At 33.9% G+C, this 20,099-nt stretch overlaps 1 protein-coding gene across 3 annotated transcripts in view; it reads right to left on the reverse strand.

Moving 5' to 3' along the window:
• Window positions 1–20,099, reverse strand: part of LOC114473636 (carboxyl-terminal PDZ ligand of neuronal nitric oxide synthase protein) — a 92,343-nt gene that overhangs the window by 31,663 nt on the left and 40,581 nt on the right. The window contains exons 9-12 of one of the 3 annotated variants that reach the window (XR_003675279.1): window positions 19,374–19,560; window positions 17,121–17,424; window positions 7,590–7,808; window positions 3,660–3,798 (exon numbers count right to left, since the gene is read on the reverse strand). Coding sequence is in view for 1 of the 3 variants with exons in the window: in XM_028463393.1 (XP_028319194.1) it covers window positions 3,195–3,798; window positions 17,121–17,424; window positions 19,374–19,560 (1,095 nt within the window). In the remaining 2 variants the exon portion in view is untranslated. Of the gene's footprint in view, window positions 1–49; window positions 3,799–7,589; window positions 7,809–17,120; window positions 17,425–19,373; window positions 19,561–20,099 lie in introns of those variants that run through there. The other 2 variants (XR_003675278.1, XM_028463393.1) reach the window with 2 other exon arrangements.

The raw sequence follows: 20,099 nt of genomic DNA on the forward strand, positions 1-20,099 counted from the left end.
TACAAGTCAATAAAGAACAAACCTGTCAGAAAAAAAGAAAAAATAACTCTTTTTATCAACTACTCCTTTTTATTGTTCATAAACAACGTGTTATTGCTGGTCAGTTCTGTCACAGGTGATGTCAGGAAAAGCCTCAATTCAGGAAAATGATCAACAGTCAATGGGGTCAATTTGACCCCAAGGATAATAGGAGGGTTAAGAGCTTAAAATCTGCACTTTTTAATTGGATAATGAAGTATCCAAAAACCTCCATGTGAGACAGATTTGTGTAGAATTGTTACAGTTTAACAGTCGTAAAGGCAAGAACAAAACAAACATTTTCTTGCCATGATTTAATGTTTAATGCAATAATTCAGTCCTGAGCAGTGAGTCAATAACAGACTCCACTGAACCAAGCTCCAAATATATACGTCTTATATGCTTATCTAGACCCTAAAAAACTAGATATCATTTTACTTTCCAAACAATTTTTAGCTTCCAGCCAATGCATTAATAATACAGGATATGCTGTGTGACATATTTGGAATGAACAAATTAAGAAAATTCCATTAGAGCGACCACAGATGTGTCGTTTGACTGCTGGTTGTGTTACATTTCACACACAATAAACACATGTGGTTTTCAGTTAATTTAGTTTGCCCTTTTCAAAATAAAATACCGAAAGAATGAAATTAAATTGCTTTTTTTTTACCTGAGAAAAGACGACAATCTCACAAGGAAAACATGACACTGTCACAAAAAGGAATGTCAACATGATTTCTGCATTATTTTCATGACTTTTAAACGTGTGTTTTTTTATTTGAAGTTATTTAGGGCAATTACATCTTATTAGAATATTTCATTTAGGGTTTGGGTTATCGTGATTATTCCTATTGACATACAACAGTTTGCAAATTGTTCCCAGAACGAGATAAATTTGTGTTACACAGCACGAAAAGTAAGAGGAAATTGTGTTTCATAACATCATTTTTGTGACAGTTTTACAAACTCCTTGAGACTGGGCTGGAGAAAACTATGGTTAGAATATTGTGTTTAATAAAATATATTCCATTATATCTAAATATGCTGATTCTTTTCAACTATGTAGGCACATTTTGAAAATACACTTTTTCAGGTGTTTCATTCACAATCAATGTTTTCAAGCCACCTAACATCGAACATTCGTTTCCTCAAAGAACCGATTCCCTTTTTTAAATTTGTCGGTTGTTTTTTGGCAGCAATATTCGCAAAAAAGAACAAACCATTAAAAAAAGATCGAATCCAACTTTTCACGTTTTGACATTTTTGTCTTAACAACGAGCCGCTTAGTTTTAAATTAGCTCTGTGAAACCATAACAGTGTTTTTTTCATACCAAACTAACCCATCAGCACAAAATTGAATTTGAAATACCTCAAATTGTCAAGAATGTAATCATATTTGTAACCTTGATACAAAACAACATTTTCCAGCAAGTTAAAATGCAGAAGAAAACTTACCGAATCCAGCCCGACTCCAATGCTTGCTTATGAACCAAAGCCATAGTGACAGAATGTCTGTCTGTTTTTCCATTTCACTGACCTTCGTGCGCTCTTCTTTCCACCCGCGGCGCTTCCCAGACTCCAAGGCTTTTCCCAACATCACCAACATTTGTGTTCTCATCACAAAAACATGGTACATATTAAAAATACTATTTCCAGGAACTGTAGTTTCCTGTCACTAGCGTTGATATCTACAGTGAATTAAGGAAACTCAACAGTGCAAGAAAGGCTACATGTCTGCTCAACCTCCTAGATACTAAACAGTAAATAACATCATTCATTTCATTGGAAAAATACTAAATCTGTAGATTGACTAGTGTTTTATACAGCAGTAGTGTCATAATAAATGAAGCAATCATGAATAATGAAGGTTTAAAGCAGTGCCCTCATTTATCAACCTTGCGTAAAAACGGGTTTAAATCTGAGTTCACATTGTGTCGTACGACAGGACCAACGTGTTATTTATGAAACATTTATGTTTGACCAATCCCAGCGTACAAATGATCGGGTGTTGATAAATCTGGCAGCTGAATTCGATAGTCATTAACTTGTGGAGCTCTCCTGTTTTGGAGGCTCCGCCCACTGAGGTCAAACGAGAAAAGAAACATTTTCAAGATGAAATTGGCATCTTCACATCTGAGGTGGAGCAAAACAATGATGTGCTTTTTGAACTGGAAATAAACAAGATAATTTAAAAGAAGTCTGTCCCCCTGTGTGCGCTGAGAACAACTACACAACAGAGATTCCGAAGACACACACATAAATATGACCTTTTTATCGGCCTCAGTCCAGACAGTTTAGGCAATAAATATCACATTAAAAGAAATTAACAATCAAAATGCTTTAAAAAAGCCTTAAAAATGACTTAAATGCTCTCCCTTGTCTGTTTATTATGCCTTCAGCCAAATTTACCTATAATTCATCACATTACTGATTACTGCTGCACATTTGTAAAAGTTTAAGGAACTATTTACATTTAAAAGCATGAATGGGGTTCTATTTAAAGAAATAAGACCTCAATTTCCAAGACAGAGCAGAACAGCGCCTCCCGTGTTTGTGTGTGTGTGTGTGTGCGCACACTGGGTGAACCTATGCACTGCTGCTTGGACGGTAGCAGAGTTTAGTAGCGAGGTTATACGACATTATGTGGAAAGAAAACCAAAGAAGTTGTATCAGTAATAAGATGAGCTTTATATTTAATTTGATTAGTTTTTAATAATCCGTTTAGCCCTATTCTGAATGTGTGCCTGCTTATGCTTAAAAGACAGTTGAGGGTTGTTTAATAATTATTTTCAGTCTGAATCAGATTTTGCTATGCTGCAGCACAAATTCACTCAGATTTGAGTACAAGAGCTCAGACCTGACTTGAGATCGGATCGTAGCGTACGCTCACGTCACAATTGATAAATACCAAACATTGCGTAAATATGGCCGTAAGCTCACATCTGCACGAACAGTTGATAAATGAGGGTCCTTGTCTTTGATTTCCCACTTTTTAAACGTGTTTCTATGTCATCAAGCTTACCTGAAAAATATCCTTTGCCAAGTCCAACAGTAACGGGGATTCAAGCTATTTCTTTGTGTATTTTCTTTGATATCACTTGACAATCACTTCCCCATTCTCCTAGGAATGTGCTCAAATAAACCTAGTTCCACACGTGTTGGGAAGCACTGGTTTAGATTAGTGGAATAGTCGGATTGGAAGTTGATTGAGAAACAGTTCGCTGAGGAGCAGCTGTGTCCTCCTGACTGATTTCCAGCAACTCATCCTCAGAAAAGCTGATATGGAGGCAGGTTTCATTCATAGGAGGAGACGAGGAAGACGGCGGGTGATCATAGTTGTTAGAAAGTGAAGTGACGGAGAGTTTAGGAGGAGATAACTCAGAGGAAGAGAGGACTGTGTCCCCTCCCTCCTCTACAGGACTGTCACAGCCACTGGAGGCGGTTAAAAACGACGCCCGTTCTTCTCCAAACAGATCGCTATCGTCGCGTAGAGGAGAAATGAGGGATTTGGTCTCAGAACGGACGCCTGAATCCTCGCTGGCTGAGCAGGAGCTGCTCTCAGCGCTGCTGAGCGAGTGGAAGTCAGCAGAGGACACAGAGCTGGGGGTGACGTCAGGGAACGACAGGCTACTGCTGCGGCTCGGAGCCGCGTGATTGGCTGAGACCTCTCCAGGTGTGGTGGGAATGGTGACGTCAGATGATGGGGAAAATGTCCGACTGGACCGTTTACGGTTGGTGGACGGGGGAGGGTCCAGTTTGGGGATTATCTGTCGACACCTGCCAATGAGAAAACAGAAGATCTGAGAAATAGAGGCCAACAGATTGGCTTTTTTTCATTTTTTTGGTAACATGCAAAATGTATAATATGCAAATGTGCAAATGTAATAAAAAATAATCACAAACTCTTGCATATTTACTGCTAGCTACAGTACATCAGAGTTGCTGGGTATCATGAGCAATTTCCTGAATCATTTCATTAAATAAAATTTATGACATAATAATCAATGTGTCAGCAAACAGCATCAACATAAATATGTCAGAGTTAGCACAACAGCTAAATTTCTAATGGAGGTATAATATAATATATAATACAGGTTAACAATAATATTTAACGTACAGTTAAGCAACATCATGGCACAATGACACAAACAATAAACCTGACTGACGACAGAAAACATGACATATATATATACTATTTACAATAAAAAACTACAGTCGGGAGTTAAAAGAGCCCAAGATAAAAGTACAATATTATATATGAACGTGTGTATAACTGGTTTATTTGCAGACAATAGTTTTGTTTCTATAGAGAAAATTGCTTTAACCTAGAATCATTTTTAATCAAATGAAGAATAAAGATTTCTTAACAAATCTGAACCTTTCCTGAAAAATAATTCATAGTACATATCGCTAGCTCACTGGTTCCCAACCTTTTTCTTGTCGTGACCCCATTTTTATATCACAAATTTCTGGCGACTCAGAGACTATTTTTTCCTATAAACTTAGTTTTTTGATCATATTTCTGATAATGTGTTACAAATACAGAGTAGTCCGTAGCAGTGTACAAGTATTGCATTTTATTTGAACGAGATTTATATTTGAGAAAATTAAAGTATAGAAAACAGTTGTTTGTATGGTGTTAATGTTAATTTGAAAGAAACTTTCTGCCTCTTCCTGCACTGTGAGATTATGGATTTGATTTTTTAATTGTGCAAAATAGATTAAAAAAATGTCTAAATACATTTTCAAAATGTTGAATAAAATTAAAAATGTATTTTTATTTTTAAAAAGTAATTGTATTTTTTTATTTAAAAAAATAAGTTTTTTCTTAATTAAAATGTTTTTTCTTAAATTTTAAAATGTTTATTTTTTCTAATCTTTTTAAATCTAAAAACATTTTTATTTTTAAAATTATTTAATTTATTTATTATTTTAAAAATTTAAAACATTTCTATTTTTAAAATTAATTAATTAATTTATTATTTTAAAAAATTTAAAAAAAATTCTATTTTAAAAAAATTTTTATTTAAATTTTTAAAAAAGTTTTAAAAATGTATTTATTTTTTATTTTCTAAAAAACTATTCAAAATTTATAAATATAATTTCAATCAGTTTTTTCATTTAAATGTTTTTTTATCACTAGACATTTCAGGTGACCCCATTTTATTTCCAGGTGACCCCACATGGGTTCACGACCTCAAGGTTGAAAAAACATGCTCTCGCTCTTAAAGGGTGCTAGACGGGGGTACAGGTACACCCTATACAGGGCGTCAGTTCATCAAAGACCAAACACAAACAACTCAAACTCTCATCCACTCCTACGGGTAATCTAGAGCCTCTAATAAACCAAATACAGATGTTTTTGGATGTTCACAAACGTAAAGCTCTAAGAAGCACCAGTATGTACATTAATTACCCAAACAATCATATTCATTCTCTTGTAAAATGAGTCCTGACACACACGTGGTTCCCAGCTCTGCTACTTCCTGTTTAACTCCCTTCATTGACATGATTCCAGCGGTGGATAACTTCATTCCACTCCGTATTCCGGCCTGTGGTCGACGTCTGGTCTGAGTAATGAACCTAAGGGCGTATTTACTGTCTCTGCTGCTGCTGCTGCTGCATGAAGGTGATGTTTGAAAGCTACAGGATGAAGTTATAAAACCAGGGATATAATAACCTCAGTAGATAATTGCCGACCATTTCCTATGTGGAGCCAAACGAAGCAGCACAGCAGGCGAGGACGAGCTAAACCACACAAAACGCCGCCATTAGTTTTTATGTCTCATTGGGTTAGTGTCGCTTAAAGGCATTGAGATGTGATGAGTGATAAAGAAATCAGACCAAGTAAAGATAAAAAAATGTTATTGCATAAGGAACGAATGAAAGCGAGGAAGACGATAGAACGCAGGGAAGAATTTAAAGATTTTTTTTTTTATGTGCAAAAATATTTAATTCAGAAGCATTAATGACACCAATGTAAATTTTTATATATTGGATTCTGGTAGATTATAACAACTATTTATTGTTGTGTTTTAGCCACATTTTTGTCTGAGCATAGCTACCATTATTTTGCTGATAAAACTATAAATAAATACATATAAATTAAATAAATACATAGATAAATAATAATAAAAAAGAAAAAAATGAATTAAAATGAGAAAAATAAAATAAAAAATAAGAAGAAAATAAATATTGCTGAATAAAACACCTAAACGTATGAAAAACATGCAAACTATAAAATACATTTTTAAAGCCCAGTCTACACCATGCACTAAAGGTATGTTTGAATAGAGAATTAAATGTAAAAAATAAAGCACTGCAAGCTTTTCAAATTAAAACTATCTGACAATAGATTAAAAAATTAAAAAAAAAATATTTTCAATGAAAAACAGATTCTTGTGAAATATTGAAATAATATTCTGAGGACAATCCTTAGCAGTACATTTCTATTGTTTATCCTATATATATATATGGTGACGTTTGTTTAGTATTTGTAAAATTGTGTATTTTGGTATATGTTGACTGTGAATTTGTATTTTTTTTTTAAATAATTTGTAAGACTTTGTTAGGTGAAATGATTGATTATTATATTGAGAAGCTAGTTAATGAACAAAAAAAAAAAGATTTATGGATAAGGGTGAGATTAAATAAGTATTACTTTTCGGAAATGTAAACTGAATTGCAAAATTGAGTTGAGAATCTTTTTGTTTTCTTTGTTTCTTATGATATTCTGTTTACATGTTTGAAATAAATAAAATCTAATTTAATATTAAAGTAAATATTAAAGTATTTATAAACATTTAAAGAAAAAAAAGACATAAGAAATAAGTATACACCTGTATATAAAATGTTACTAATTATTTCCATGACTAATGCACATTAATATGTAAATGTTTGAGCCCATATAATCCATCCCAGTGATAAAATCATTGGTTTTCTTTCACTCCAGTACAACAACCATTTTACAATAATGAAGCCATTGAATAATTAATTCACATTATCTAAATGTGAGCATTTAGTTTGAATGCAAAAGTCATTTTAATAGCTATGTTTATATAATAAAAAAAAATGAAAATACAAATATTGAACTACCATGCAATATATGTTTGATTACAGCAGTTACAAAATGTGGGTTTCTATACATTTTAAACCAATTTAAGGGGAATTTTTGTTGTTACGGTAACAGGCATGTGAAAAAACACAACAAATCACACACATTCTCAACTAAAGACAATAAGAAAAAGACAAACATTAAAAAATATGCTTCACTGCTTGAAACTCCGAGTACGAGGCCTTGATATTTTTTTTCCATTAGTGGAGACACGGAGGCGGAGCTGCCATGTAGACAACAAAAGTGATTTAGGTGATTATCTCAATCTAATGGTCTAACATTTGTGTGTAAATGGAGGTAATTAGCAGTAAAATCACTGGTGCTGCCGACATTTGAGACCTCCACCCCCCACCCCTCACCCCCACAAAGTTGATACGCTGCATGCCCAGACAGAACCCATGCTTTAGCAACATTTGGTCTTTTTCACATTCTGCTTATCATGAGTAATACTCACATTGAGAATACAGAAGGGGGCAGATAGGAGGGGGGGGGTTAGTGGTAGAAACTCCCCAGGCTCCCAGGGAGAGGCAGGAAAGGGGGGGGATCGGACGGTGGAGGGACATGAACGGGAAAAAGTTAACTGGTGGTATCACTTAAAAAATAAAAGAAGAGGAGGAGGAGGAGGAGGAGGGGTTAGATGAGGAAGAGGAAGAGCAGGAATGGGTCCTCACACCTGTACCAAAGAAAGGCAATAATTAGACTCCTGAGGAAAACTCAGGGTTTGTTAGGGAGTTACTGTATGAAACAAAATCACAGAAATAGGTTAAAAGTTGCAAATTGTAGGTGAAAAAAATTCAAAAATGTAGGGAAAGTTAGTTTAAACTGGCAAATAATAGGCATGACAAATTGTAAATGTGTTTAAATTGGCAAAAAAAATAAACATGAAATATGATGAAAAGAGGTTAAAAAGGACAATAATGGGTCAACATATGTGACATTAGGTGGAAAAGTGGTGGAAATGTCCTGGAAGTAGAAAAAATGTGTAGAAAAGGCATTTAAATTTGGTGAAGAAGTGGCAGGAAGTTTATTATTATTTACGCTATTGTATATAATCATCCTAAAGATGTAAATCCTTGTTTTAATCAGAAATAAAATGGGTTAAAGGTTACCAAAAATGGTGGAAAAGGTGGTGAACTGGGATTTTAAAAACCACAGAAATTGGTTAAAAGTTGCAAATTAAAGTAGCCAAAATGGACAGACAAAGCGTTCAGTGTAAATGTTGGCTTAAAAGTGGCAGAAAAACACAACAACAATCAGTTTAAACTGGTAAATAATGGGCATGCCAAATTGTGAATGTGGTAAATTGGCAAAAAAGAAGCATGAAATATGATGAAAAGAGGGTAAAAGTGACAATAATGGGTCAACATATGTGACATTATGTGGGAAAAGTGGTGGAAAGGGTTCATAAGTGCTAAAAATGTCTTTGAAGTGGAAAAAATGTGCAGAAACGGCATTTCAATTTGATGGAGAAGTGTGGGAAGTTTTTTATTATTTGTGCCATAGTATATAGCCATCTTAAATATGTAAATTATTGTTTTATTTAGAAATAAGATGGGTTTACAGTGACCAAAAATGGTGGAAAAGGAGGTGAAAAGTGATTTTAAAAATGACAGAAATTGGTTAAAAGTTTCAAATTAGAGCAGAACATAAAATTTGGTAAAAGTATCAATATTGGCTTAAAAGTGGGAAATGTAATTTAAAAAGTAGGAACAATTAGTTTAAACTGGGGGCATGACAAATGTGGGAATGTAGTTAATCAAAATGGCAAAAAATAAGCATGAAATATGGTGAAAAGAGGTTAAAAGTGATAATAATGGATCAACATATGTGACATTAGGTGGAAAAATGGTGGAAAGGGTTAAAAAGTGCTAAAAATGTGTTGGAAGTGGAAAAATGTGGAGAAATGGTATTGACATTTGATGTGTCAGAAATGGGAGTAATGTAGCAAAAATGCATTATAAAGAGCACAAATATGGCAAGAAAAAGTGATGAAAATAGGTTAAAATGGCCAGTTTGGTGTCGTTACAGAAAAAAGAAAAAGCAAAAATGGGCTCAAATTGTTCAAAAAATATTCTTAGTTTCAGAAAAGTTCAAATGAGAACACTGCCAAACTTTTTGAAAAGTAGATTGTGAGTTAAAAAGGTTTGTTCACACCTGGTCTACAGTATAATAATTAATATTAAAAACTCAAAATCTAGCTTTTGTTTTGATTTCACATCATACCTACGTTCCAAATGTCATACCAGTGGTTTCAACGTGTCTTTCATGATCATTTAGCTCTGATGTGTTGGTATATGATCTAACCATGTCATCCATTAAGCATCTGTCCCATCACCACAACTACATTATTGGCTCAGCATTACATTTATCATAAAACTAGTGGATCAAAACTGGACAGAAGGAAATGAAAAATCATGAGATAAGTCAGTAAATGTGATGAGAATAAGCAGGAGGAGAAAGACCCCCTTTATTGCCTTAAAATGTGAGATAAACCTATGCAACATCCTGTTTTTCTTTTTTTTTATTAATCCTACTCTGTTTTTTCTGTTTGTTGTGTCAGGATTGACTCATAAATCACTTTATGCTGCAATCAGAAAGAACTAAAGACACTTGTTTACAAGAAGTAAACAACATGGTGATTACACCCACGTTAGCACATAAATGACAAGTTGAGTATCAACTGTTTTTCTGGTCTGAATTCTTATTTATTCTCGGGTTTTTTTGGGGGGAATTTCACTGGTGCATTCCTACCTTTCAGAATCAGAATCAGAAAATACTTTATTAAACCCAAAGGGGTAATTAGAACGGCAAAGAGCGGCATACTAAAAAACAACCCAAATAACAATAATTATACACATCAGAAAAAAGGAGCAAAACTACACAAAGAAAATGTGCAATGAAAGATAAGGTGCAAAAATATTAAGATTAATAGTAATAATGAATACAAATAAATAAAAGTATATATACATAATAATAATAATAATAACAATAATTGACTGATTACATCATCACTGTGGGGACTTCTACGAAATTCTGTAGAATTCTGACATCATTACTCGAGAGTGATGATGTCAGAATTCTTCAGTGTACTGAAGAACTATTACTTCAGTACACTGAGGATTTCCCTGATCTGTGTAAGTATTGCTATTTCTTTCTACCACAACAGGGTTCTCAGCAGGAAAATTTCTGCCACACCCCGAAATGCAACCTGCGCCACGTCCCCACATGTTATATATATATATTATTTTAACCCTGAGGTTTACACTAAGGTTGTGGGTTCTATTCCAGGCCTCTTCTGAGCAGCGTTTCCTAAAGCTAATGTGGCTTTTCTCCGATTACCGTACTCTGATTTCAACCCACATTACTAAAAAAATAAATAAAAAAAACATGTAAGAAGGTGCTGCCAGTGTGGCTGCATGGAAGTAATTTCCTCCCAACAAAGGATTATACAACACACGCTCACGCACACACACACGCACACACACACACTGGAAAGAAGTCATAATATGACAGAAAAATTCGTTGCCCACTCGTTCTGAGCTGCAGCACATGATTGACAGTTTTACTCAAGCTTAACTAGAGTTAAACTTTATAAGATAAAGGGCAACATTGTGCTAGCATCAAAGATAGAAAAACATTACTGACAAAAACAATGACTGCAGGGATAGATTTTTCACCCTAAAATGTAAATAACCCCTAAAACTACTTTTTTTTTGCTGAATACATGTATGATTAGTTTATTGATCCTAGTACCACTCTTCTCATTTTAGTCAAAATATTTAAATTTAGCGTTTTTAGCTCCATGCAGAACTGTGCAGTGCTGTGGGGGTGGGGCTGGTGTGACTGGGCGTGTCTTAACTACTTTAGGAGCCACGCCCATAATCAAGGCATTTTTTTAACTTCCCCCTAGTGACAGGTCAGCAGTACTTTTTTCACTTTAACCAGTGACTATTGAATTAACTCAAATATTTAGTCAAGCTTAATTAGGCGATATATCGCAATATTTCCCCGCACAGTTATCGTATCTATCCCAAAAATGTCCAAATCGAGTTTTTTAATCATGTTTTTAAATGAAAAAAAAAAAAAAAAAACATTTAATTGTGCCAACATATGCATAGCACATAAACTCCCGGTCACTAGGTGTCAGTGAACGCACCATCAGACCTTGTTAAACTACCTCGCTCCTCAATGCATTTTAGCTGGAAGTTGATTCCACTTTATTTTCATAAAACATACTGGACACTTTTATAGATGCATGTGGTTATTTTTTAAATTTTAATTTAAGAACTTAGAATCAAAATTTGTTGTAGAAGCAATATTCTAACTTTTTTGAAAACTTTAATTTGATAGTTTGATAAACATACCACTTGTTTTTTATATTTGTACTTGAATTACGGTTAATCAGTGTTGTTACAATTGTAATTACATAATTGATAATTAAGTACAATTATGATATAATTATAACTGTAATCAAATAATCTGTTGCTGTTGTAATCATAATTTATTTGTAATTGAGTTCAAATAATTGACTTTGTAATTGTAATTAGAAACAAAAATTTTCTAAAAACTCAATTACAAATTATTAAACACAAAACTGGGAAACTGGAACTTTAGTAATTGAGAATGTAACTGTAATTGACTTTCAGGGGAAAAATACAATTGTAATTTTAATTATAATTGGGAAAAATGCCAGTCACCGTAATCATAATTGAGTTGTAATTGAACAGGCATAATTGAAGATGTAATTGAAAAATGTAATTGACCCCAATCCCACGATTAGTTACCATTAACTTGTTCTCGCAAGTTAAAAAAAAATAAATAAAAAATTAAATAAATTGTATTTCATACCATTTTGTACTTGTAAAGGTGAAATTTGTTATTATCAATAAATCAGCACATGGTATTGTTTAGTATCGGGATATATCGCATCGTATCGCCAGATTCATGGCAATGCACACCCCTGGAATTTACCCTCTTCACTTTCCCCATGCTACGCTGTGGTGTGATTTAAAAACACGCTACAACCACTTTATGCTAACTTCACAGATTTAAACAGGGATATGTTACACATTATTATTTCTCAGCAAAGAAAATGTGTTTATATCATATTACAGTGACTTTAAATTGTGAAACCACATGAATAACACACACATGATGAGCGGCAAAACCAAGCTGTGGAAGAGGATGAAATTCCCCGCAGTCATGCATTAACGTAATCTATCTTTTTTTTTTTTTTTTTGAAGATGGAAAATAAAAACTGTGGCTCGGAAAACAAGAATAGTTACATAACTGTGAAAATATGGAAATACAGGATTTTAACCCGAGCCCTCGACATACCGCCAGATGATACTAATATTCCAGTGGAAATATAATGACACACAAAAGCTCGTATTGGAGGAGATTTGAGGTTTTCCTTTTGTTGTTCCTCATGTGGAGAAATATATTGTGACATATTTAATACAGCACTGCTGGAAACCACAGGATGTGAGCCTGGGCACATTTAAACAGGATTTACACAATTACATCTCCAAGGATGCATAATCTATGCTATAGACCAGTGGTTCTCAACCTTTTAGTGCCCAGGGTACACCAAAGGACAAGTAAAAACCCTGAAGGCAAACCTATTGTGCAAAATAGAGTTTATAACACGTTATCACTCATATTATGTACAATATCTGTACATGTGCATAATTATTTACGAATGCCAAATAAAATGTGACAAAGACAACTATATTACTCATGAAATATGTATTAATGAAATGTATATTAAAAAATTGAGGTATAGAGTTTAAAATAATTATTTTTGTGTAGTTGTATATTGCAATAAATGTATGGTTGTTTTCCTCACGGCACACCGTTTGGGAACCACTGATCTATACTATAGAGCAGTGGTTCTCAACCTTTTCAGCCCGTGACCGCCAAAATAAAGGTGCCAGAGACCCCCACTGTACCTAAATATGGAGATAGGACCATCTATAAGAAGAAATAAATTAGCGAGATCTTTGGGGTCCATCCATAAAGTCATCAAAATGATGGTCCATTGTTCTATGAATCAGTGATAACCACATTTATTTATTTGAATAATATCCACTGTTATCCAGCAAGTTTGTTATTATTTTCTCCATAGTATATAGCCATCTTAAAGATGTAAATCCTTGTTTTAATCAGAAACAAAATGGGTTAAAAGTGATCAAAAATGGTGGGAAAGGTGGTGAAAGGTGATTTTAAAAACCACAGAAATTGGTTAATTGTTGCAAATTGTGGGTGAGAGAATTCAAAAATGTGGGAAAATTAGTTTAAACTAGCAAATAATGGGCATAACAAAACGTGAATGTGGTTAAATTGGCCAAAATAAGCATGAAATATGGTGAGAATAGATTAAAAGTGTCAATAATGCAGGGGCGTCCAACTTTAGTTGGCAAATTTTAGTTCAGGGGCAAAATACGGAGCAGTTTGATCTCAAGTGGGCCAAAAATTTTAAGTTGGAAAAATTAATTTCAACATTATTGTGCCCTAGTTTACACATTTACTTCTACATAAAATACAAAATATGAAAGAAACTGAACATTTCGAAGCAATAAGTGACAGATATCAGTCCCTACATAATCTTCATTTTAAATTTCCTTGATTTTGTGACCAATTTCTATTTAATTAAGGGAAATATTATGTAATAATTTGAGTAAAATTAAAGGATTTTGTAAGAATTTTGAGTTTTTCAACAACCTAAAATAAAAATTACTGCAATCACGCAAATATAAGCACCAGGAGAGGCGAGTTTCATTTACACAGTGATTCATGTTTTCTCTGTAATTTTAACCTTCTCCCGCAGGCCAAATTGGATGCTCCAAAGGGCCAGATTTAGCTCCAGAGCCATGAGTTTGACACATATGCAATGATAGGTCAACATATGTAACATTAGGTGGAAAAAGTGGTAGAAAGGTTTATGAGCACCAAAAATGTCTTGAAAGTGGAAAAATTGTGCAGAAAAGGCATTGAAATTTGATAGAGAAGTGGCAGAAATGGGAGTAATGTAGCAAAAATGCATTAAAGAAGTAAAAATATGGCACGAAAAAAAGTGATGAAAATAGGTTAAAATGTGACAAATATGGTGCAGTTGCAAAAAAAGGGTAAAAATCAGCAAAAATTAGCTTTAATTGTTCAAAAAATATTCTTAGTTGTCCTGACTCCAAGGTTGAGAACCACTGCTATAGAGAAACTGCTAAATGTGTGTGTTTTACCTTCACCAACAGCTAAAGTGGAAACATACAATATGAGAATAAAAACAAGCCGTCTTGCTCCAGAGCTCCGTCTAATGTGAGGTTGAAAATGTTTCTGTGTGGATGTTGCAGAGCTTTAAGGGGATTAAAAGCTCATTAAAAAGTGATTATATGCTTTGGCTTCATGTATGCATGCAAGGTGAAAGGCTGGAATCTGAGCTGCATGCCAGAGAATTCAGACAATAAGTTAAAAAAAAAAAAAGGTGCAACATTATGAGAAAAAAAAATGTGTGAGAATTAAAAAGCTTCTGCTAAAACGTGACCATATGGCAAACACACATTAAGCTTTTCAGTGGCTCATTTAATCAAATACTGACACTAATTTAAAACGTAATATGCGCCTTTTTTAATGTCTCACAATTTTGCTTTTTGCAGTTAAGACGTGAAACTCTTTTGGCTTTACTTTTCTCGCTGGCCTCTGTAATCCTCAGATTACAGTGACGCTCTTATTTATTTTTGCTGATTTGCTTAAAACTACTGAATGTGGACTTAAGCGTGTAGCCTGATTACTTTATACTGCTTAATAGTAACAATAAATGTATTAAACTTTAGGATAAAAACCAGAAAAACTTTAAACAACTTGTAACTTTTAGCTAGCTTCCTAGCTTAGCTCATCATTATCAACAGGACTGTAACTGGCTGTAATTGACCACCATCATTTTTGCTAAAGTCAAAGATATAATTAATGTGTTAACAACAAAGTTGTAAAACTAAAGACTTTTGGAGAAAAGGCAGAAACATTTCTAACAACTTGTAACTTTTTAGCTAGAAACTAGACATTTAGCTTAGCTTCCTAGCTTAGTTTAGCTTATTAACATGACTGTAATTGGCTGGAAATAATTAGTTGGTTCCAACTTTTGACCACCATCATTTTTAATTAAGTAAAATATATAATTCATGCGTTAACCAGAAATGTTTTAAACTTCTGGAGAAAAAGCAAAAAAAAAAAACTTTAAACAACTTGTAACTTTTAGCTAGCTAGAAATTTAGCTTAGTTTCCTAGCTTATAATCATACTTCCAACAAGTTAATTTTGTCTTCTTTTTAAATAATATGTTAAGGTTTAATTCTTTCAGACAACTTTTTTTTTCAGGGAATTACACGAAAGTAACATATTAGCTTAGCGTAACTTATCAACAGGAGTGTAATTGGATGGACGTAAATAGTTGAGTGCAACATTTCATCACCATTTTTTAAAAAAGTAAAAAATAAAATTAATTTGTTAACAAAAAAGGTGTTAGACTTTTGGAGAAAACACAGAAACACTTCCAACAACTTGTAACTTTTTAGCTAGAAGCTAGAAATTTAGCTTAGCTTCCTAGCTTATCGTAATACTTCCAGAAAGTTAATTTTGTCTTCTTTTTAAATAATGTGTTAAGGTTTCATTCATTCAGACAACTTTTTTTTTCAGGGAAGTAACATATTAGCATAGCTTAGCATAGCTTATCAACAGAACTGTAATTGGCTGCAAATAATCAGTTGGGTGCAACTTTTGACCTCAATCATTTTTGCTAAAGTCAAACATATAATTAATGTGTTAAAATAAAAGGTGTTAGACTTTTAGAGAAAAGGCAGAAACACTTTTAAAAACTTGTAACTTTTAGCTAGCTAGACATTTTGCTTAGCTTCCTAGCTTAGCGTAGCTTATTAACATGACTGTAATTGGCTGTAAATAATTAGTTGGGTGCAACCTTTGACCACTATTATTTTCTAATGAAATAAAAGATATAATTCTAGCGTTAACTATGGTTGTTACGTTACTGAACCTGGTGAACAGGCACATGTGGCGTAACGCTTAGGTTAGCGAGCTCGTAAAATAATGGTAATTACTAATGTGATACTTGATTCCAAAAAAAGAGAGCCATTCAAATATATCCCTGCAGACACAACTGTTGTAGCATTTAATAAACTTGTAAAAAAAGACAAACTAAGAATTATCTCTATATTTTTCAAACTAAGTCTGACGTCAAAATGAGTATGTAGTGTGTTCACATTAAATAGTATGAAAAGACAAAGCGTGCGAGAAATACCTGGATATATTGGGTCATTTTTTAAGTATGCACAGTAGGCACTAGTCATAATTACCGTCCCATGATGCATTGTGCATTAGTTTTTAACTCTTTTGTAAATAGGACTCTTGTTTTGAAGTGAACAGGAAGTTTTGTCAGTAGCACAATGGAGGGTCTCCAAAAATCTCTGAAATGTGTTTCCATGGGTTTTATGGATCAAATGAGCACATGTTGATATTCCACTTGGTCACTTTCACATTTAAAATGTTTTCAGAACTTTCAAAGGTGGAGAATCAACAGATATTTAGCCTCAGTGTGATTCAGGTTGTTGTCGTTGTAGGTTTTAATTGCATCTTGGGAAACTTGGAAGTATACTTCAGTGGGAAACGCTGATCATCCTAATCATACTTATAGTATACAGTAAATAGTATATAGTAATTTATTTGTTTAATCTGAATAAGTTGTTATACTTAACAATTGCAATTATTTATTTTGTTTTTTTTTAATATTTTGACGATCTGGACTTCTCTCATGATACGTTTTAAACAGGAAGTTGTTTATTTACCATTGTTTGTCTGCGAGCAATGAAGCCCACATAATGCGTAAAAACAAGTTACATGTCATCGTCACTTGTGAAGTGGTTACGTAAGCAAGTAAATTATTGGTAAAATTGTAGATTGTTTGTATTTCTCTGTCTTACTTTTCATCCATGCTGGCAGAGTTCCTTAATGGAAACGGGACGATCTCGTTGCAGTTCTCCTTAGAGTCTGTGTTACCGTTTGCTGTGATGAATGGGTCGAGGCCGTTGAGCGGAGCAGCTGATTGGCTGCTGGTGTTGTTGTCCTCCTCCAGATTGAGCAGGTTAAGATAGGACTCCACTGAGTCGACCTGTGAGGGGGAGAGTAGTGTGAACTGGTCCAGAGTCTGACTGTAGTGGTTCTTCAGATTTAAGGAGAGGAGCTTTGTTGATGGAGAAACTGAGCTGCATGGTGACTTTGGGTCATCTAAAACCAATCAAAAAAAGAAAAAGAAAGGTCAGCAACTATAGAAGTCCATTAAAATTAAAAAAAGAGAAAATTCACTCATTTTGTATAAATGTTAGTCTAGATCAGGGGCTATTTACAGCCCAGTTTAATCTTAAATAGAGATTTCTTTGATAATTATTGTGCCCTAAGTCGCTTTTCATTTTGAACAATGTTTGTGATTGACTTCTAAAAAACATCCACAAAGTCAGAAAAATGATGGTCCATTGTTATATGAATCTACATAACCACATTTATTTATTTATCTGAATAATATCCACTCTAATCCAGGAAGTATATTAATATTTGCGCCATAGTATAAAGTCAGCAATATAGTCACCAAAAATGCTGGAAAAGGTGGTGAAATGGGATTTTAAAACGCACAGGAATTGGTTAAAAGTTGCAAATTAGAATGGCCAAAAACAAACAGAAAAAGGGTTCAAAGTGAACCCAATATTGGAACAATTAGTTTCAACTGGCGAATTATGGGCATGACTAAACATGAATGTGGTTAATTGGCAAAAATAAGCATGAAATATGGTGAGAAGAGGTTAAAAGTGACAATAATGGGTCAGCATATGTGACATTGGGTGGAAAAAGTGGTGGAAATTTATAAATAATACAATAACATTCATGTGTAGTATTTGACCTTAAGGATTGTTGAATTTGCATCAATAAAAAAATTGTTAGTTGTCGGGATTTCTACATGATCACTAGTTTTGATGAAAAATTACGTTATCCCAAACAATTTGTGATGAAATCCTTAAATAATGAGCACAGAAATATTGCAGGCTTCCATATACTGTATGTCAGATAATAATGATGTTTTTTCTTTGGAATTTTCATTTTTAACAAAAATGGCTGAATAGAAAGCTCTGGAGGGCCGGATTTGGCCCGCGTGCCTTGAGTTTGACAACCCTGGTCTAGATGTTTAGTTCTCATGGCTCGAGTGCGGAGTCTCATTACAGAAAAAGAGGAGTGGGCTCAGTGCCAGTGTCTAAAATTATTAAGATTAGCATTTTCTATCAAAGAGCTCCCATAAATAATATGAGCATGAAATATGATGTGTCATTCTTAGCATGGACACAGAAACACACACTCCTGGATGCAATCAACATATTATGTTGACACAATTTTTTACAAAAACACAAAAAGCGCTACTGATAATGTCTGAAGACAGAAAAAAACGACGACTGTAACAGAGGTGAACAACCATTACCACAGCAAGGCCACAACAATGTGTGTTTCATTGTTTTTGGTGTACTTTATTGATTTGTTTAGTTTTTTGTGGTCATGTTGTGTATTTTTCTCTCATTTTTCGCTTTCTTTTGTTGTCTTGTGTGTTTTTACTGTCGTTTTGTGTCTTTTTTTAAAAAATAATTTTGCATGTTTTCCTCCAATTTGATTTTTGTTGTTGTTGTTTTGTCTGTTATGAGTCAATTTGTAAATTTTTGTTGTCTTTTTGAGATTTTGGAGACATTTTTTGTGTATTTGTTTTCTGTAGGTCTGTATTTTTTCCACTAATTTTGTGTTGCTGTTTTGTGTGTTTTTGGAGTCATTTTGTGTATTTTTGTTGTCTCGTGTATCTTTCTGTAATTTTGCATAGTTGTGTATTTACTTTTGGGGGCCGCTCAAAAGTAGAGCAAAGGAAAAAAAAATCGACACATTACCCTCTCACTAAATTGTCCATATCTCAAAAAGTATGAATCCGATCAAACTAAAACTGTACTGTGTGCCTATTGACGAATTACATAACAATTGGTAAAAAATCTGAATTTTGTGAGACCAAAGTGCATGGGCCATTTGTGAAATGACGTGAAATATGAACCAACAAACATAACATTTCATCACACTTCCATAAATAATGTAAGCTTACAGTAAAGGCTGATGAATAAGGAATGAACATACTGGGACTGTCCACTGCCACTCACCGTGTCCATTAGCCTGAGGCCCGTGCTGTTTCTGACCAGGTTCTGCCTCCATTTCTTTGAGCTGCTGTACGAGCAGAGCCAGATGCTGCAGCAGGTCTCTGTTCTGCAGCAGCAGCTGGTGGACGCGGGCCTGTGCCTCCATACGGGCTGACGTCTCTGCTGCTATCTGGTCTTTCAACAGCTGCACCTGCAGGAAACGAGTGGACCAGAGGAAGAGCATGGGTCAAATGTTGGGCTTTTTCATACTGGGATCCAAACAAACTATTCAACAAACAATCAACAACTCGTCTATTTTGTGCCATTTACTGGATGCAGGCTGGTGACTTTCACCTCTGGTTTTGTTTAATAGTTTATTTATCATAAAGTGTGTTAGTGCTGCCCTCTAGCTGCATATTAGATAAAGACATAAATCAAAGATTAATGTGCAATATCTATTTGCAAACTCCATTATATTCCTATAATACAGGCAGCCTTTATTATATCTTCCAGCCTGGAGTGGGAAATGATTTAAAATCATTGCATATTATATGAGAGGGAAAAGTTTTAATATTGAAGCTGATGTAAAAAATAAAACTGTTTTATTCAATAACTTCAAATGTGAGGCTGGGATTTAATAACAATTATTCATTTAGTTGTCAGGATTTATTTATTATACATTTCATATTTGATTTTTTTGAATATAAACACCAACATCCTGATAAGATCTCACCTCTGGACCAAGGGTTT

The sequence above is a fragment of the Gouania willdenowi genome, chromosome 12 (genome assembly GCF_900634775.1).
Source record: "Gouania willdenowi chromosome 12, fGouWil2.1, whole genome shotgun sequence".
Classification (NCBI taxonomy): Eukaryota; Metazoa; Chordata; class Actinopteri; order Blenniiformes; family Gobiesocidae; genus Gouania; species Gouania willdenowi.